This window comes from Bombus affinis, chromosome 3, assembly GCF_024516045.1.
Source record: "Bombus affinis isolate iyBomAffi1 chromosome 3, iyBomAffi1.2, whole genome shotgun sequence".
Classification (NCBI taxonomy): Eukaryota; Metazoa; Arthropoda; class Insecta; order Hymenoptera; family Apidae; genus Bombus; species Bombus affinis.
In genome coordinates this window covers 4,628,648-4,646,461 of record NC_066346.1, presented here as the reverse complement: position 1 = coordinate 4,646,461, position 17,814 = coordinate 4,628,648, and the positions used below count along the sequence as shown (strand labels likewise).

At 42.8% G+C, this 17,814-nt stretch overlaps 2 protein-coding genes across 2 annotated transcripts; both read right to left on the bottom strand.

Moving 5' to 3' along the window:
* Positions 1-35: 35 nt before the first annotated feature.
* LOC126914084 (cuticle protein 64-like) lies at positions 36-4,402 on the bottom strand. Its single transcript, XM_050717567.1, has 3 exons — positions 4,370-4,402; positions 3,478-3,817; positions 36-3,110 (listed from the first exon to the last, which is right to left on the bottom strand). The coding sequence occupies exons 1-3, from the start codon at positions 4,379-4,381 to the stop codon at positions 2,818-2,820; spliced, it is 645 nt and encodes a 214-aa protein (XP_050573524.1). The 5' UTR covers positions 4,382-4,402; the 3' UTR covers positions 36-2,817.
* A 6,908-nt stretch (positions 4,403-11,310) lies between these two features.
* Positions 11,311-16,123, bottom strand: LOC126914073 (uncharacterized). Its single transcript, XM_050717551.1, has 4 exons — positions 16,013-16,123; positions 13,378-13,699; positions 12,919-13,287; positions 11,311-12,812 (listed from the first exon to the last, which is right to left on the bottom strand). The coding sequence occupies exons 1-4, from the start codon at positions 16,022-16,024 to the stop codon at positions 12,658-12,660; spliced, it is 858 nt and encodes a 285-aa protein (XP_050573508.1). The 5' UTR covers positions 16,025-16,123; the 3' UTR covers positions 11,311-12,657.
* Positions 16,124-17,814: the final 1,691 nt, after the last annotated feature.

The window sequence follows — 17,814 nt, the reverse complement described above, 5'->3', positions numbered from 1 at the left end:
ATATTCGGTATCTGATATGTTGATACTGGCTGTAATCGAGACTGCCAGGAATCAAACTAATTAATTCCATTTTTTGTGTCTTTTTCAACTTCATTACCTAAGCACGTAATTAGTAGGCATATGACTTATATAATCAACCATTAAAGTCGTAAAACGTACAATGTCTTCAACCATATTTACTTATTTCGTTTTACCTCATTTTCTATTTTACGACTTCGGGATAAAGTGTAGGAATAACGAATAACAACTCATTATCCATATCGAAGTCTAAAATTAGGGCGCATCATTTATTTCCTTGAATTCCGCGCTACCATTGTGAGCAGAGCAAAATCGCAATAAATAATCCGCGCTTCGCGTAATTTAAATCAACGTGCTGTGAAATGACCGCGCTTAAAAAGTGAAAAAATTTCTCTCACTGAAAGCATCAATTCGCGATTTATATTTCGTGAAAAGTCATTGTGATAACGAAATAAAAATTATAGGAGGGTAGAAACGTACTTTTGACACTTTTTTATAATTGTTCCAATATCGAGTAATTTAAATTTAAAATATTGTTCAACTATTTCTAACCAGTAATTAAAACAATTATTCATTGTTTTAATAAAAAGTCATATGATTTAACAATAGAAAGGACTGCTTACGCTCCACAATAGAAGTGAGGTATAATTATACTGTCGGAATAATTATGAATGATACTGCACACACGCCATTCACAAACGGATGAAATAAAGAAAAGCAGAGAAAAATAACGAGAGTACGATACATTTAATCTTCCTTTTCAGTGATCACAAAACTACGATTGATGATCTATATTTCTCGAAGAATCGCGTAGGCTATTGATTTTTAAACGTATGTAATGGAAAGCTTTATTTTAATTGTATTTCATTTAATTACAACGATCTGATTGAATATCGTAAATTTTTTCGTTGTCGTGTTGCCTCCGTAGAATGATCGGTCGAACGGAATCTAGTAACCTTTTAGAATTCGTGCAGGTTCGATGCACTCTGGTCGGTGGCGAAACTATCGATTGATGCATCACGGTACTGCCACGATTTTCTCACGAAGACGGAACTCTCGTTCTTCGAATTCGTATCTCGATATTAGCTAAGTCTCGTAGCTATCGCGAAACGGTTGTCTCTGAAAATAAATCTTTCCGTAGAAGCAGAAGATGTAGGTTTACGCGATTAAGTGGAGATAGTTCTCACGATTGTGCATGAATCTCGTGATAAATTCTCTCGCCTGTCAGCTATGCTCTACATTCAGTTTTTAATGCAACCGTATTGTTTCAATGTTGTAGCAGACGTTTAAAAATTTGGATGTTCGGTGGTTATTCATGCGAATTGAAACACTTGTGCTTTTAATACATTAAATTATCAAGTGCGCGTGAACTTATTAGGTACTTTAACTCACAATGGATTTATCGTGTATTTCGCTGAAATTTTACCCGATTATTGCTGTAATATGATCAAGTGGTTTGAACTCGTATTATGGAGAATCGGTAGCTCGAAATAAGCCACTTAAATGGCAATTGTTCAATCGTAAAAACCGAATGAAACGGCTTACAGGCGAAAAATATCGTCGTGGATACGATCTGTGACGAGGATCAAGTCGACCTTAAAAAAGCATGCGGTAATTGTCGTGTACAGATTCCGCGATAGAGTCAGCGCTTAAAAGAACGACTTAGGAGATAACGCAGAACTCGTGTACGACCTTCGGTGAATTATGCGCGCGTGGTTCGTTAGTCTTGCTTTATTCGCTCTAAACCGTGGTGCCAGCACACCCGTGTTCACTGTGATCGATCTACACACAGGTCGATTATTTTTTAAACGATGTCGCGAAGTCGAGGCAATCGTCGCGTTTGTTCGAAGATCGTCGAACCGTGTCGCGAATCATACATCTAACGACATTAACCTTTACCACAACTATCGATATGTTATTCCAACGTGTCGATATCCGTGTCAATGGTTCAACTTGGTTTCGGTTCTGTCTACCCTCTGATTGTGGCCCCTTGTAGTAGATGTCGCCATTCCACGAATGGCTACGATGAACTAACAAAACTTTCAGAACTACACACCAGAATGATAAAGATCGATAGTGGATCGCGTAAAACGTTTTTGTGATCTGTCTCTATTCGTTGCGCGGTAGCACGATCGAAGAATTTGATACGAATGTCAGCTTGTTTATATAGGGGAGCCGTAAATTTTATTCTTCTTGGCAATAAAAGAGGAATAAAAAATGAACGGGTTAGATGCAGACACTGAGAGCAGTAAATTTGGAATGTGGAATAAATAAACGTGGAGGTTCCTTTTTGCAAAGACAAAACTAGAGCGTGCATGGAATCGATGCATAATTATTTTACAGCTCGTTAAAATGGGTCGCATAACGAATTTAAAGCGACGTAAAGGTTGACGACGTATAACGATATAACTCCATTAAAGCATCGCGTGCGAGAATTTCGAGTACATAGTTAACAACATGATTAAACGTGTGTAACTAAATCGTGTATTACCGTAAGAGATCAGTTAAAGTTACACGATAAATAGCGAGCGATCTACGAATATCTATGTCACAAACTATTTATTATCTATTTAAAAAAAAAGTAAGGGTATATCAACTGTATAAAAAATTCTTATTCGTATTGCATTATCGTTATAAAATCATAGTATCAAATGTATCGCTAACGGGGATCGTCGTGAGACAAATCTAACGATATAACGATCAGATATCGTATTGTAGTTTAACTCCGCTGATAATTCATAGAAGTGGATACGATCGAGAGATTTTTAAAGTTCTTGTTCTGCCAACAGCTCTCATTCGTTACCAATGACCGTGTCCAGTGTGGATCCCACCAAAACCAGTCCCGTGGGTAGTAATTTTGCCAGAGGGACCAGCGATTACCACGGAACCAGCATTAGGGCCGGATACAGCGGCGCTTCCGGATTGAGGACCAGAAAGGACAGCGCCATGGGACGCTGGTCCTGCGAGAACGGCTCCATGCGATGCTGGTCCTGCTATTACCACTCCGTGACTACCGGCTCCCGCGTATCCAGAGTATCCAGCATATCCCGGATACCCGGTATAACTATAGGCTGGACCGGTGTATCCCAAACCTAGAGCGAAGTCGGATCTTTTTATATGCGATAGGTAAATATTTACCATATTGTGTTTTAGCAAATGTTTTAGACAAATTTGAGTTTGAGTTTGAATTTGAGTTTGAGTTTGAGTTTGAGTTTGAGTTTGAGTTTGAGTTTGAGTTTGAGTTTGAGTTTGAGTTTGAGTTTGAGTTTGAGTTTGAGTTTGAGTTTGAGTTTGAGTTTGAGTTTGAGTTTGAGTTTGAGTTTGAGTTTGAGTTTGAGTTTGAGTTTGAGTTTGAGTTTGAGTTTGAGTTTGAGTTTGAGTTTGAGTTTGAGTTTGAGTTTGAGTTTGAGTTTGAGTTTGAGTTTGAGTTTGAGTTTGAGTTTGAGTTTGAGTACTCACCGACTCCACCGTCATAGGGGCCGCTGTAACCCTCCACGTGAGCAGGTCCGGCGACAGAAGCAGTAACAACAGCGGATCCAGCAACAGCACCAGAAACTTGAACCGGTCCAGCAACGGATCCAGAGAGTTTGGCTGGCCCTATAGATGGAGCAGCCACCATGGTCGCTCCAAGGTGAGGTCCAGCAACGCTGGTTGGTCCCAAGGCAGGTCCAGCGATTGCCACTCCATGAGAATATCCGAGGTGACCTCCGTAAAGTCCACCATGATATCCACCATAAATAGCCTCTCGGCGCAGCCGCGGAGCAGCTGCGACGAACGCGAAGAGAGCTGTCAGAATTAACTAAAAATTTCAAAATTAATGGTAAGTATCGCCAAATTTATACTTAGTCAATGAGTAAATTATTTTGCGAAGATTTAATGTTTAAAATTGACGCTAAAGTCTAGTACATTCCCGTCCATGCTACGAGTTCACAGAAAGTTTCTTAAATAATCACTAAAATATTAATTTCTAGTTTAACGTAATTTCGAACTAGAGAATCCAACCGAAATAAAACACACATAATATAGGGTATGAGCAAACCGTTAGTCTATATAAATTCTTAAATTATTCTATCAAGATTTAGTGTTTAAAACTAGCACACAACTGAAAGTAATGGTGTCCAATTTAGAACTTTTCCATCCACTCAAGAACTCCACAGAGAGTTGCTAAACAATCAATAGAATATTAATTTCCAAACAGAAACAATTTCGCAGCGCGAAGGTATTCAAAGGAAAAACACCGAGAATACAAAATCACGTTCACCAAACTGAAAGAGACTGAACATCTGCGGTAGCGCGCCTCATAACGAGAAATTCACTGTTGCGATATTCCGATGTTCCGGGGAATACTTACGAAGGCCTTCATCTTGCCGACCGACCGATTGCTTAGTGTACTCACGGACGACTTGGTCGGACTTTATATACTGTTCCAGGATCCCGACCGCGCCCCTAGTTGATCCCTTCAAATCATATCCGCTGATGGTACAGTCTGCGCCATTGTGCAAGAAGGTCAGCATCCGGCACACCCACCCTCGGGATGCTGAGTCCCTTGACTGACCTTCAACGACCATTCATTGTGAAACGATCGCTTCCACTGGGGAAGCATATCGTCGGATTTTTTTCTTCTTTGTTCTTCTTGAAACAAAACTGCTACTTCGTTGAATTCTTTTCTTTGTTGCCTTTCATCGATTCTTTGTTTCATCAAACGATTCAATTTCATGAAGAAAGCATCCGTTTCTTCGCTTTTTTAGGTTATGGTTGCAGTGGATACGTATTCTAACGAATTGTCGTTCTAATGAATGAATCATCTGCAGATTGAGATGAATCCATTCATGAGAATTTATAGAATTTCAAGGAGAAAGCATCCATTTCCTCGTTTCTTTAGGTTACGGTTACAGTGGGTGCGTGTGCTGAAACGTCTCAAAAATGCATATACTCATAAGAATCTATATATGCATTTGATTGTTTTGAAGAATGAAACACTCAAAAACCAAGATGTATCGTTATTGGCGACAGAAGTCGGTCACGACGTTAAACGTGAAATAGATTTATCGTGTTCGCGTCACGATTCCTTTTTACGGAGCGGAACTTGGTAACTAAAAGGACCGTCTTTCGACGAACGGAACTTTTGATATTCACCCGGGGTCTCCTTTGTGTCGACGAGGCAAAGTTCGATCGTTTCGTTGCACGTCGTAATGGGATCGGGCGTTTCGTGCGGCGATTCGTGAGAACCTTTCGTCTTCGGGAATCTCGGGGTCATTCGACTTGTTCGACTGGTAAAATACTTGCTCCATTAAACGGTATGGTTTAGAATGAATCGACGTAATTTTTTGGTGGGGAATTGTTTTATATAGATGAACTTTTGTATGAGATGAAAGTATTTCTGTTCCTTTGGGAAGACGAATGGCCGTGGTTGATATCGACGCACGTTCACGAACAAAGGAATCGATTAGGCGGACGCGAAAGCGCTGTAATTAGCGTAATTTGCGATTTCTCCAACGATAAAGGGGACGAATGGCAGGTAACCGTTGGCGAACAGGCGTGATCTTCAACCTACGGTGTAATTGGCCTGAATGTTTCAAGCGTACCAACATCGCTCCTCGTAATTATCGTCTTATATACTGCGTCAATTAGTCCTTTGGTCTCCCATGTTCCACCCTGTCACAAGTACTTACGGTATAAATTAAGGCTTAACATAAAGCTTACGAAAGACCCGTATTTATCCGATTTTATATCGCCTCTTCGAATTCTTCGAATAATTTGTGTAATTCATCGATTAACTCTTGACCTTAGATTCGTATCGATCTCGTCTAATCGTATGTTTCCCAGTGGAAAATTAGTGGGCGATTAGTCGCGTCAATTGACTCTTTTGTCTCCCATTTTCCATCATACCACAAGTCCTACGCCACAAATTAAGAAATAACACAGAACTTATGAAAGATTCTGTCACATTTATCAGAATTGAATTGCCTCTTTGAATTCCTCGAATAACTTGCGTTATTCTTTGATCAAACTCTCGATACCAAGCGTGTATCTTCTAATCGTATGGTTTGTAGTCGAAAAATGGTAGGCGGTTAGCCGCATCATCCTGGCCGATGAAGTAACCGATCGGTTTGCGGCAACAAGTCGAGCCCGCACATTATGGGTGGGAAAGAGTCACGTTCTCAGGGATTAATACGGTTTTCTATGGTATGTACCGCCTGCAGACGAAGCTTCGTAGCATGAGCGTGTCGAGTCGAACGTGACCTTTATGCCTCCGTGGTCGCGGAAAAAGGTGCGATCTTCGTTGCTCCAATTATCGCGCGTCGATCGATATACGGTTTTGTTCCTCTCGAATTGGTCCACGCTCGAGTAATCCATGCAAACCACGATACTTGTGTATCGCCGCACGGCAAACAGTCGTTTCACGCTCGAATCTTCGATTACATTATTCCCGTTCCATTATTCCCCAGCTTTCTGCGGAGAATCGTGTGAACCGTGGTTCTTCTGTTTATCGTCCTAAGATTCGTTAAATTAGGAGACATATTAAATAAAATGGTATCACTTTATTTTTGTTTTAACTTTATTTAATATTCCGTAAATTCGTTTATTATTAGGAATTTTTGTTTTTCGGCCATGCATTGAAATAGACAATATGTATACCATACTATTGACAAAGTGGCGAAATATATCACTTATTGATCTTTGTATTCATTCCATGTCACGTAGAAAGTTTCCATGGATAGCTCATCACTCATTCTCAGTAGCAATTACATCGTCTCCTATCTCTTCCCATTGGGGTGACTACCCTAATCCCCACGAAACTTATTGCTAAGGCTTAAACGATACGTATAGAATAATCTTTGTGCTTTCAATCGTTTAAATTCAAGTTAGAAACTTCTCTAAATTGCCAAAAGCCTATTTTTACGTTTATCGAGCAAAAATAATCTGTAAACAGATTATTTTGTTACCTTGTCTTATATTGTTATAAACATTCTTTTCGATGCAAAAAGTAGCCTATGATTTCAATATTTACATTTGTTGTCATCACAAAAATATTACCACGTAACAGAGTATGGCGATACCTATGGTAACAATATGTAGAAGCATGTAATCGATTTCGATATTGGGCACGGGACGATTTGCACGGTGGTGCGGTTCTTGAAATTTGTAGCCCGGCGATGCGATCGAGGAGGAACGGCCGAGGTTGAACGTGATCAATGCTAATGGTGAGACTGACATTTGCAGTCATTGTCTGTGCCACGATGTAGACGCAATGCATCGGAATTCTTATGAGAGCAGAGCAGTCTACTGGCGGTCGATTCTCGCGTCGTTCCGCTTCAAGTGGATACGTGTCCGAATCGTTTCCAATTTAGGGTCGTTCCATATATAATAAAATATCAGACATGAAAGGTTATCTAATGGCAGCGAAACGAAATTCTCACATCTTACTTAGCTTTACTTCTTACAATACCAGTTTCTAATAATAGAAACTATTACAATAGCACTTTGCTTATCAGGCGTTCGATCAGAAGTTCATCTCGTAGATCTACGAGTAACAATTAAAACAGAGGATCGTTTAATGAAGTCGTTGGATGAAAGCATCTTAAGCCATTAATCTATGAAATTAGAAGTAGTTGCTGTTCTCGAGTTTGATCTCGAGTGCAATCAAATGATGGACACTTAAAGCGCAGGCACCTAAGAAGCATCGTAGAAATCGTGATTTCGTTCAATGAGACTGTCAGAATCTCGTCAGAGGCTCAATGACGAAATGACCTTGGCCGCAAAACCCGAGCTCTCGAGCCTCGAGTTAGCAGATTCTTCTGGGAACTTGTGTAGGAATCGCACACCCCCGAGAGTGAAAGGACCACGCCTGATCGCGCTTAACGATTCGTGCTGCATCAGCGTCTTCGTCCCTACCCTGTTGGCGGGAATTACGAAACCTGTGATTTAACAATCTTTCCACTTCTTACCCACTTTCTACTTCTTTCCATTTCAACTTGAGCGAAAATCGCGTGAAATATGACGTTTATCTGTTGGTTTTGAATTTGGGGATTTTATATAATAAAAGTCGGTGATCTGGTTTGAGTTTGAAATATGATTCTAGTTTTATCTCGTCGTTCTAAAAGATTTTTAATGGGGCGATTCACTAAACGGAGATCTCAGTTAAATGAATAGTTCTAGTGCATGGAGAGCTCAGAATACTTGTCTCGGTAGTCGTAATCTTGACGTTTCGTCTTGAAGAAGATAAAACGGCCGGTTTATCGACTTCATTCTACGGTCCACAGTTTATGCCCATTCTACCATTTTAATAAATACTTCATAGCACGTTTCTGTATTTCATTTCCTTTTCTTTTTCCAACACAACAAATGCGATTAATTTTTATCAATAACATTACCAACATGTAGCTTGTAACATTGTTCGTTTCTTAAGAGTAATAGTAAAGTTAATTTTATTTAATTTTAATTAAAAAATAAAGTTAATAAAAGAATAGGTATAATAAAAAATCTTATCAATTATCAGGTTAATATATATGTAAACCAAGTGTCTAGAACATATATATTTTATAAATATAAATCTCTGATAAGAATTCATTTTTGTATCTGAGGAATCGCAGCAAATACCCTACAAGAGAAGACTTGGTAAGAGAGACTGTTTATGGCCTATACAAATGTTTCATTTTGAAGAAATGTTCCCACTTGTTCTGATCTCGTTTTAACGCAAATAAAACGATCGATAGAGATGTTTAAACTGTCAGCACGGTGTCGAAAATAGTCTTCGCTTAGTCTAATCTACCTAACTAGATTAACATCACAATTTTCTCTTGATTTTATCTCATTTTATCTGTTCAAAAAATCGGTCATCCTTTCATGTTAACCAAATTGAATGCGAAGGAAACATTGTAAAGCTTCTTAAAAATCCCATCTCCTTCTTCCGCTTCTTCTTTAGAGATATGAGCCACGTGCTCATGCTCGAGACGGTTATGGGCAGTAGATGAAAAGATATTTCCCCATCTAGAAGAGAAACGAATAGAAGAACCGAGTAGAAAAGATTATGGAGTAGTTACCTCGCGTTTTGCTTTCTTCGCCAGATCGACGTCCGACTTTTTCGTCCCCCAGAGCAGATTTTACTGGATTCCGCGGGTTAGCACGCATCCAATGGCTTTTATTTTATTCACGGTCAACTGCAGACCACTGGAAGCTTCACCCAGCGAGTCCCGTGCCGCTTGCGAATCTGGAAGAGATTTAAAGACTTTTCAGTCGCGGTTAAAGCCGTATTTGTGGCCAAATCGACCTGAAAAGTCCGAACCTCTTCGCCGAATATGATGGGTCAGCACCGGTCGATCAGCTTGAATGCCTGCTTGATCTAGATCGACCCTTGATCCCGAAACGTGGATTCCTAAGTTCTCTTCAACTACGTGAACCGCTTCTTTCGGCGGTCTTCTACGGAATTTCGTTTCTTCAGCGTATATTCTAACCACAATGGAAATGAGGAGCCTCGATTGATCGTCTAAAAGGCCGTGGCTGCAAAAAGAAAACTGTATTGAATTCTGATGTATCGGGGAGTTTCTCAAATCTTTCGTGGGATTCGAGCGACCTACTTCGATTTCGAAGCTCAGTAACTTGTTCGTATTAATGACGAGCTTTCTTCTTTTTCGTTTTTTTAAATTGATAATAGAAGAAACTTATAACTAACCCACCTTTTCAATTTTGAGCCTTTATGGTGCATGGTTATCTGGTTCGTCAGATTTCCCACTAGACATTTGCCTATGAGAATATTTGAAAGGTTAGATGCACAGTGAATCAATGACATCGTTATTATGCTACTTCGACTTACGTTTCTCACAAAATTCCTAGTTGTTTCGATTGTCTAACATAAGCAGGAGCTGGGGAGTACTTCGGTTCCAATTTTCAGAAACATTCTGGATTTCCAATCATTTTAATGTCAAAGTTTGTTCGAGAGACTATCTTCCTTCATCTCCTTGAAAGTATCGCCGCTGGCTGGATATCGTGCTACAAAGCGTATCTTATCCTTTTGTACCACCTAATGATTCGTGCACAGTTCACGAATGGAATGATCTCTGTAATGGACTAACCAAATTGCTGTATGCCAAGTGTCGTAGCGTTACAAAGGCGATCGTCGCAGTTTAGACTTACCTTTCTGACACCGGTGTAACGAGGTTGCAAGGTAATTGGTCCGTTCTCGCTACGACCATTCCACAGAAACTGATGGCGAGTTCAACACTCCCTTTCAAAGTCCTCGTGGCCAACTTACGTTTACGGAATTTGAAAGTCTGTTTTTTGAATACTATTTAGAAATTGAAAATCGGAATATTTAATAGCTATATAATAAATACCTGTGGTAGGTGAAGTTTCGAAGTTGCAGTGTTTGGTAACAGCCTTGGAAGAGTCCAAAGTTCCACGTAGAGCTCGCAATGCAAACTAAAGACATCAAATGAAGATTAGCACCATAAAATTCGCCCTATACACGATGTCTATTATTCACAGCTGTCAGCGCGTTATTAAACTACCATTACGTACCGTTGACGCTGTCCATTCTTACATCACGTCGGCAAAGTCATTTGTTCCGCGCGAATTAACTTAAACGCAATCATCGACGGTAACATGCAGTGTTTTTCGTGTTTTGCTTTGCTGATGCGGTAAATATGAAAACAAATATGCATACACGAGGATGAAAATTTCGTTGACACGCGATGTCATTAACTAACGTTAAGCGAGCAATTTCGATTCGAACGTTGAACTTTCTAACGAGTGGACGACTCTTGACAAATCCATCGTTAGCAAACCGTAGCCGAACGATCGGTAAACGATGGCTGCAGCAACAGGCGGTCGATTCGGAATCTAATGTTTCGTTGGAATCTGCCTTCTTTTAACTGTCTGACGGAAACGACGAACATAAAAAAGGGAATCAACTTCAACTCGATTCTTAGAGGAGTATTTAGACATCTTGCGAATTACAGAAGGGGTTGAATCGTTAGACTAAATACATAATCTTATCATATTCGGTGGCAATGTCTTGATAGCAATCGATTTTTAGATTCTTGCTTCCATTGATTTCTTTATATCTATGCAGAGATCTTTCTTTGTTCTATGAATAGGACGAGGCAAATAATTTAATTTTGATTGTATTAAATCACGATCAGATGCTCAATTTGTATAAGAGATCCAAAGTTCAATTGGAATTCGTTGTCTTTACTCTCGACGCTGTTGATATCGAGCTATTTACTTTAGCGAGGAATAGAACGATCGCTAAAGGGAGTGATTTAAGGGATGATCGAAGGAAATAATCAAGAGTGAGTTTTAAATACTGATGCTTTATTTTATATAAAGTATTGTATAAATGTATAAACGCTATAAATATGTGGTATCTATCTATGGTGGTGGTGGGGTGCTAGTCGTGATCGCAAAGAAAGGGTATGACGAGGGCGGGCGGGGTCGGGGGCCGGCAGCGGCGCGCCATCTATTTACATTCATTCACTCACGGGAAGGGCTGACCTACCATAATCTACCGGTCTCTCTCTTTCACTAACATATAACACGATTATATAATATATGTGTAGTGTGTGTATATATACGAGTACACATATAGCAATAGTGTGTGTGCGCGCGTGTGGCAATGTGTTCATATATATATATACGCGAAGGAAGTAGTAGTAATAGTATGTATACATGTATATATATATAAAGAGAAAACATATATGCGCATGGACGAGTAATGTAATAATAATATGTATGCTTGAGTGCGGCAGTGAGTATAACAACTTGTGAGATCGTGACGCGATCATATGATCGTGCACGGCTCATCGGAAGAGAGAGAAAAAAAGACAGAGTAGTAAATATGTGTGAAGAGCGGCGGCCTTACGGATGGTGGAAGACGTAAGAGAGAAAAAAATATAAAGAGAGTACTGCCGGAGCAACGGTGGGTGTTCAGAAAACAGAACAGACCCAGTTGGTCCAACGACGAAGCGCCAAAGCTTGTCCACTTGCTGGGTCCATGACGGAGCAGCCGGGTTCAACGTGCTTGCGTTGACTCTGTGTTCTGGCGCGGTGGTTCAGGTGACGTCAACTAGAAAACTTGGACGTGGCTCGATGCGTTGCCGATCGTATGATACGGGCTCGTCGTGCAGATCGCGACCAAGATGTCCAGATGTCGCAGTGTTGTTGCAACCGTGGCTGGCAATCACGGCTTCGTTCGACTTCCTCCGTCGCGTTACGCGGATTTGATGAAAGAAGAAATTGACTAAATTTTACCCGTGCCTCGTCTTACGATGGGGACGAGTCGCGTTGTCGACGAGATGGGGATGAGACGAGACGAGAACCGCGGATCACGAATGGCCGTGGCCACGGTGTACACTTTACCGAGATCTGAACCCGTGATCCTTGATGGCTGAGACCAACGTGCCGAGCTTTCAACTCGCGCTTTTCACCGTGTTTCGATATATACCGACTGGATTTGTGATTAGAATATTCTGACTATATACCGACTACACCACTAACGCCGGCGCTATAACCATGTTCCTAGATTGGACGAAGCTTTGGGAAGAAGACGTTGAGCGCGTTTGAGGATCGTTTGAGACCGGTAAGTGACTGTGGTGGGTATGCCGCCGTCGCCGAGCCGAGATCGCTGGGGCTTTAGAACGTCTAGTACTTGCCAAGTGCCGCGGGGATGATAGCTCCGTGAGAGCCGAGTCCAGCGTGGATGGCGCCAGATGGTCCGTTGATCACAGCAACACCACCGTCGTGTCCGCCAATTCCAGCGCCGATTCCGGCACCACCACCCACAACAGCGATGGCACCTGAAAATACCAAATAGCTTGGTAAAATATATGTTCCAACTCCTTCGCTCCTATATCATATATCATTGTTGTTTCTTAATGTCGATCATTCGACCGGAATACAGACCAGCACCACCGAGTCCGAGTCCAGCGCCACCGAGACCACCAGGCGCAGCAGCGGCGGCAGAGCCAGAGCTACCGTCGTCACCGTTGATGTTGCCACTGCCAGCATAGAAGGATACAACTCCCACAGATGGTCCTACCAAGTTGGCACTACCCTGGGACGGTCCAATGAGGGTGGAGGTACCAGCAGAAGCACCCACGGAGGTGAATGGACCAGTAGCAGGTCCCACGAGACCAGCTGGGCCGGTACGAGGTCCACCAACGTTCTTGGCACCTTCTTGGGGTCCTACGCTGTCAGATGGTCCACTCTGGGGTCCAACGTTAGCCTTGGGTCCTTCAGCGGGTCCAATGTCAGCCCTGCCTCCGATCACTCCTGCTCGACAGAATAAAAGGAATCCCGGTGAACGACTGTCCCTCTCGTGGTAATTCTTCTTTACGTTCAATTCCACGACGAGTTACGCACCACCAGAGACAATCTGTTGAACACCAGCAGCACCAGCCGCCGCCGCGGATCCAGCGGCATAGCTGGCACCGAGAGCTGAGGATCCCAAGCTGGACGCTCCCTCTTGGAGAGATCTTGCGCTACCAGCACCTGCTGCAAGTCCACCGGAGAGACTAGCACCTCCGCCGACTAGGCCGACTCCAGCGATGCCTCCTCCAAGACCAACTCCGAGACCTCCACCAACTCCAAGGCCGCCAACGCCATGACCTCCAGCAAGAGCAATGCCAGGTCCATGTGCGATTCCGGCACGGGCCGTTGCTACTGCTAGACAGGCGAACACAACCTGCGACCAGGTAAGTTCCGGTCAGTATCGCTCGTTTCTCGTTATACGACCAATTTGTTTCTAAGCTATTGTTCGTTTCGTATCGTTACATTATGCGTCTATGTAGGTAAGTTCGTGAAAGGTGTACGCGTGGCACGGTAATATCGCGAAGTGAAATCAGCGAGGAAGAAAAAACGAAAACGAACGAAGACGAACTATCCTCAGCGCTGGTTTACGGAAGCAACGTTCGACTATCGCCGTGAATTCAGACTCTCATTGACTTGGCACCGATTACCACGTGCCCCGTTGTAACATAACCGCGGCTTTCACTTTCGATACTCGCTACACGCTTATAGACTGGCCGCGCGCGCGGCGTTCCGCGGCATCGGGAAACGATTCCCGGCACCTGGGAAAACGTCGTCCCTCAACACGATCGCCTTTAAAGCGTGAAAGCTACGATGTGACTGGTTTTTGCCTCGTTTAATATCAAAGTCCAAAGAAACGATAACCGGATGGAAGTCGAGCGTGAAATTTCGCAACGTTCTACGTCCGTCGATATCATAACGACTGCGTGTTATTGGGGAAAATGCGAACTCGAGACATAGTGTTGTAACGTTTCGCAATTCGAAATAATACCGAACCTTCCTCGAAAGTTCTCCGTTATCCACAATGAATTCTTTTTACCACGCTTCAAGTAAATATTAGAGAAAGAAATTTCTTTTTAGTTCTATTTCATAAAAGAAAAACCGATCTGTTTGCGTTTTATGCAATCGCGTATTATTCTAACGTAATCCGTATAATGCAAATCGACATTCGTAATTGATCGACGAGCAATGTCTTCTGGAAATCGCGAGTTACAAACACGGTGAACAGATGTTACTTCTTTTTAGAAATCCGCCGAAGGCGCAATTTCGAGTTAACGCGAACCGATTATTTCCCTCGGCCATTTTTCTTACCATTACTAGAAACGACCGGTTCTCGAGCATCGTACCGCGAATCGATCAGGACCGTAGCTTCGAAACGAGGAGAAAATCAAGTGAAACAGGCTGAGAAGAGATGGAAAACTCGACCGTTTAAGTCGACAAAAAGAGAACGCGTTTATGTGCGTGTGACGGAAGTTGGAAAATCGGTTGAACGACGCGTCACGCCCAAGCTCTCACGAGTGTTGCACTTAAACGAGTGCACCGTTGCCCTGCCATTATGCATATCTAACGACTTCGCGAAACTTTCACATCCCGTTTACATGGAACCGTGGCAATCCGTGTGACGTGGTCGACCGAGCGTTCTCGCGACCCAGCGATCGGAAAACGACCGAACCCGATGTGTTGTTTCGAAACCGAACCGGTACTTTGCATAGATCGTTTACGATCGTTCGAGATTTATGAAATCGCGTTGGCGAGAATCGTTAGAGCTAGTTACTTCTACGAATTAATCGCAGGGAACTTAATTGCGTTCGAAGAAACGACGCGCAACCGGTAGAATTAATGAGAATCGATCGAGCTAATTTGGATTCGCTTTCAGGTTAAAAATCGGACGATGGATAAGGTAAGCAAACCGAGAAGGAAATCGGTGAGCCGAGAGAACGATGACGAACGGTATTTGTGAATGAAGATGCACCGAGAATAAAACCGGTCGCGGGTTCGGTTGCTCGCTGAATGACGATGATACTATTACAACCGGTTCCACGGTCAGTGTACCGTACAACGAGGACTTCTTGCCGCATGAATGGAGCGCGTAAGAAGGGCAAAGTCGATTCGTGTACTCTGGTACCACGGAGCAAGCAGGACGAGACTGTTCGAGCCGTGACATTGAACGTCGTCAGTTTGGTGCCACAAGTCTGACTGCAAACGAGGAGCTTTCGAACTTCGACTTTCCACGGATTTCGACTGGCTTACGGATGGAAGGTTCCAATTAAAGCGATTTATCGTTGACTCTATACCGCTGCCACCGATGTCACGAATAATGTCTCGGGTAAAGAGCAGTGCTCGAGAGCGTGCTCGTGAGTCCCAAGCGGTTTATTCTATTGAATCGATTCGAGAAAATGAAGCAAAAGGAAAATTTAGATGTAGACGGACCGCGAAATCTTGTGAATTGGAAATATTTCGTTAAACAGCTACTTTATGTGCAAACACTAGATGGATCGAATTCAAAACCGCGAGTTGTATAGAAAATTCGCTGATCAACTCGAAGGAAGGTGCGAGTAGACCGAGAACACGATCCGAAATATTATATCGAAGAGAATCGCGAACAACTCGATCGAAGAACTCGAACCCGATACTCGGATAATCGATCGAACACCCCACGAAAATCACCAACCCCGTGGTGGATACTCACAAAGGCCTTCATGTTTGGTGTGTGTATGGTGGGCTAGTAGTCCGGTGAATGACTGACTTGGGCCGGGCCGGCGGGCCTTATATACGCCTAACTCTACTCTGGCTACGCTCCACAATCACCATCCTTTCGAAAGCAAGGCGCTCCACCACCCTCCCCCCAGAAAAACTATAATCCACGTCGTACCAGCGGCCAGCATAGACCGAAGGTAGTCCCACCAGCTGGTTTAGGGACAGGCAGGGGGTTCCCCCTTGCCACCTCGCCGATACAGAGGTTGCACGTTGTAGGTTGTTCGCGGGTATTCCACGGGCTTCGTCCATGTCTAACGGCCGAGAGAGCAGCCTCCTACTCCACCCGCCCCACCATCTTGGCCTACACACTCGGTATCCACACGCCAGGCCACACCAAGTGCAACACCAGGCACCACCCGGGTTACCTGGTCACCTACGATATCTAACTCTCTCGTGTCCAGGCGTGGTGCACGACGTATATCACAGATCGCGCTAACGAAACAGCTCAACGCTGATTTACGCGACGAGATCGTTCGGTGCAATTGTTGACTTCTTTCCGGTCATATACAAGGCACAGGTGCAATAGGGATGATTTATTAGCAATAATGCTCTAACAATGATGATCCTTTAGGGAGACTAACAGCTGGGCTCTGTTCGTAATAATTTATTAATAATATTAGCGAATCGACAGGTGACATGTTGTGCATTGCACTATTTTGTATATTGCGCGATTTCTAATTTGTAAAATTTCGTAAGACCGATAGCTTGGATTATTTTGTCATCGAACTTCTACTGGGTATTTGATAACTTGTGACTAATTAATTTGACTGATAATATTAGTTGTATAGCGCAAGAAAGTCCTGATAGAAGGTCTATGCAAGATCATTTTTCTCAATTGCGCTGCTTGTTTCATGGATATATTGATATCAATTTAATCGATACGTTTCATCATTCTGTTAGATATATACGTATGCTTTGATCCTTTCATGGTAAAAATTGGAATTATTTTCGCTCATGGAAGATTACTTGCATGGGCTATTCGAGAGTAGTAAATTTGACAAGAAAGTTTCGGATGACGCAATTGGAAAGTAGTATGATGTATATTTGTCGTTGAGGAAAGTCAGATCGATCAGCTGTTCTGTACATTACAGCATAAGCATCCATCTTTTACAGCGCAGTTTGAACGTTATAATGACAACACAGGGATACTAAAAAGCATGGGCTGGCTACGTGCTCTGGAAAGCGAGCAGTCATTCCGTTAACATAGTCGCAGGAAGTTTCGATTGCAAAAGCGAGCACGGATTTAGCCCTGAAACGCATGCAATTTCTCACGATCTCTCGTTCAGAGTAAAAGCGCGATATTGCTGCGCGAAGATCGTCTCGAATTGAAATTCGCGAACGTGATCATCCAGCAAGCGCGAGGATGGCATCTGATAATTGTCTTGGAGCACGAGTGGCTATTAAACGGGAGGAGTTTCATCGTTTTTGCAAATGGAAAAGATAAGAAAGGGCAGAAAATCAGAAAGAAAGGCGAGAAGGTGGAGAATAGCAGATCTAAGAATAGTGACGCGTCGACTCGAGATTATGACCCGCTCGTTACGTGAAGACGAGGAGCCTCGCTCGTATCGAAAAGGAGTTTCACGTTAGTGGTAAACGTGAAACGCTTTAAAGAGTTGGAATTATGGGCCGTTGAATGGCCTTAAGAAACCTGGATTCTTTTCTAAATAGATTGCCTGCCGTCGTGCGCCGCCGTCGCTTGTTACTTATTACCTCAACCTACTAATTCCAGCTGCC

Coding starts and splice junctions, on each gene's coding strand:
- LOC126914084 (XM_050717567.1), bottom strand. Junction 3,111..3,477: donor CCCCTATGACGGTGGAGTCG/GTGAGTACTCAA, acceptor ACTTCGCTCTAG/GTTTGGGATACACCGGTCCA.
- LOC126914073 (XM_050717551.1), bottom strand. Junction 13,288..13,377: donor TCAACAGATTGTCTCTGGTG/GTGCGTAACTCG, acceptor TCTGTCGAGCAG/GAGTGATCGGAGGCAGGGCT. Junction 12,813..12,918: donor ACTCGGACTCGGTGGTGCTG/GTCTGTATTCCG, acceptor TGGTATTTTCAG/GTGCCATCGCTGTTGTGGGT.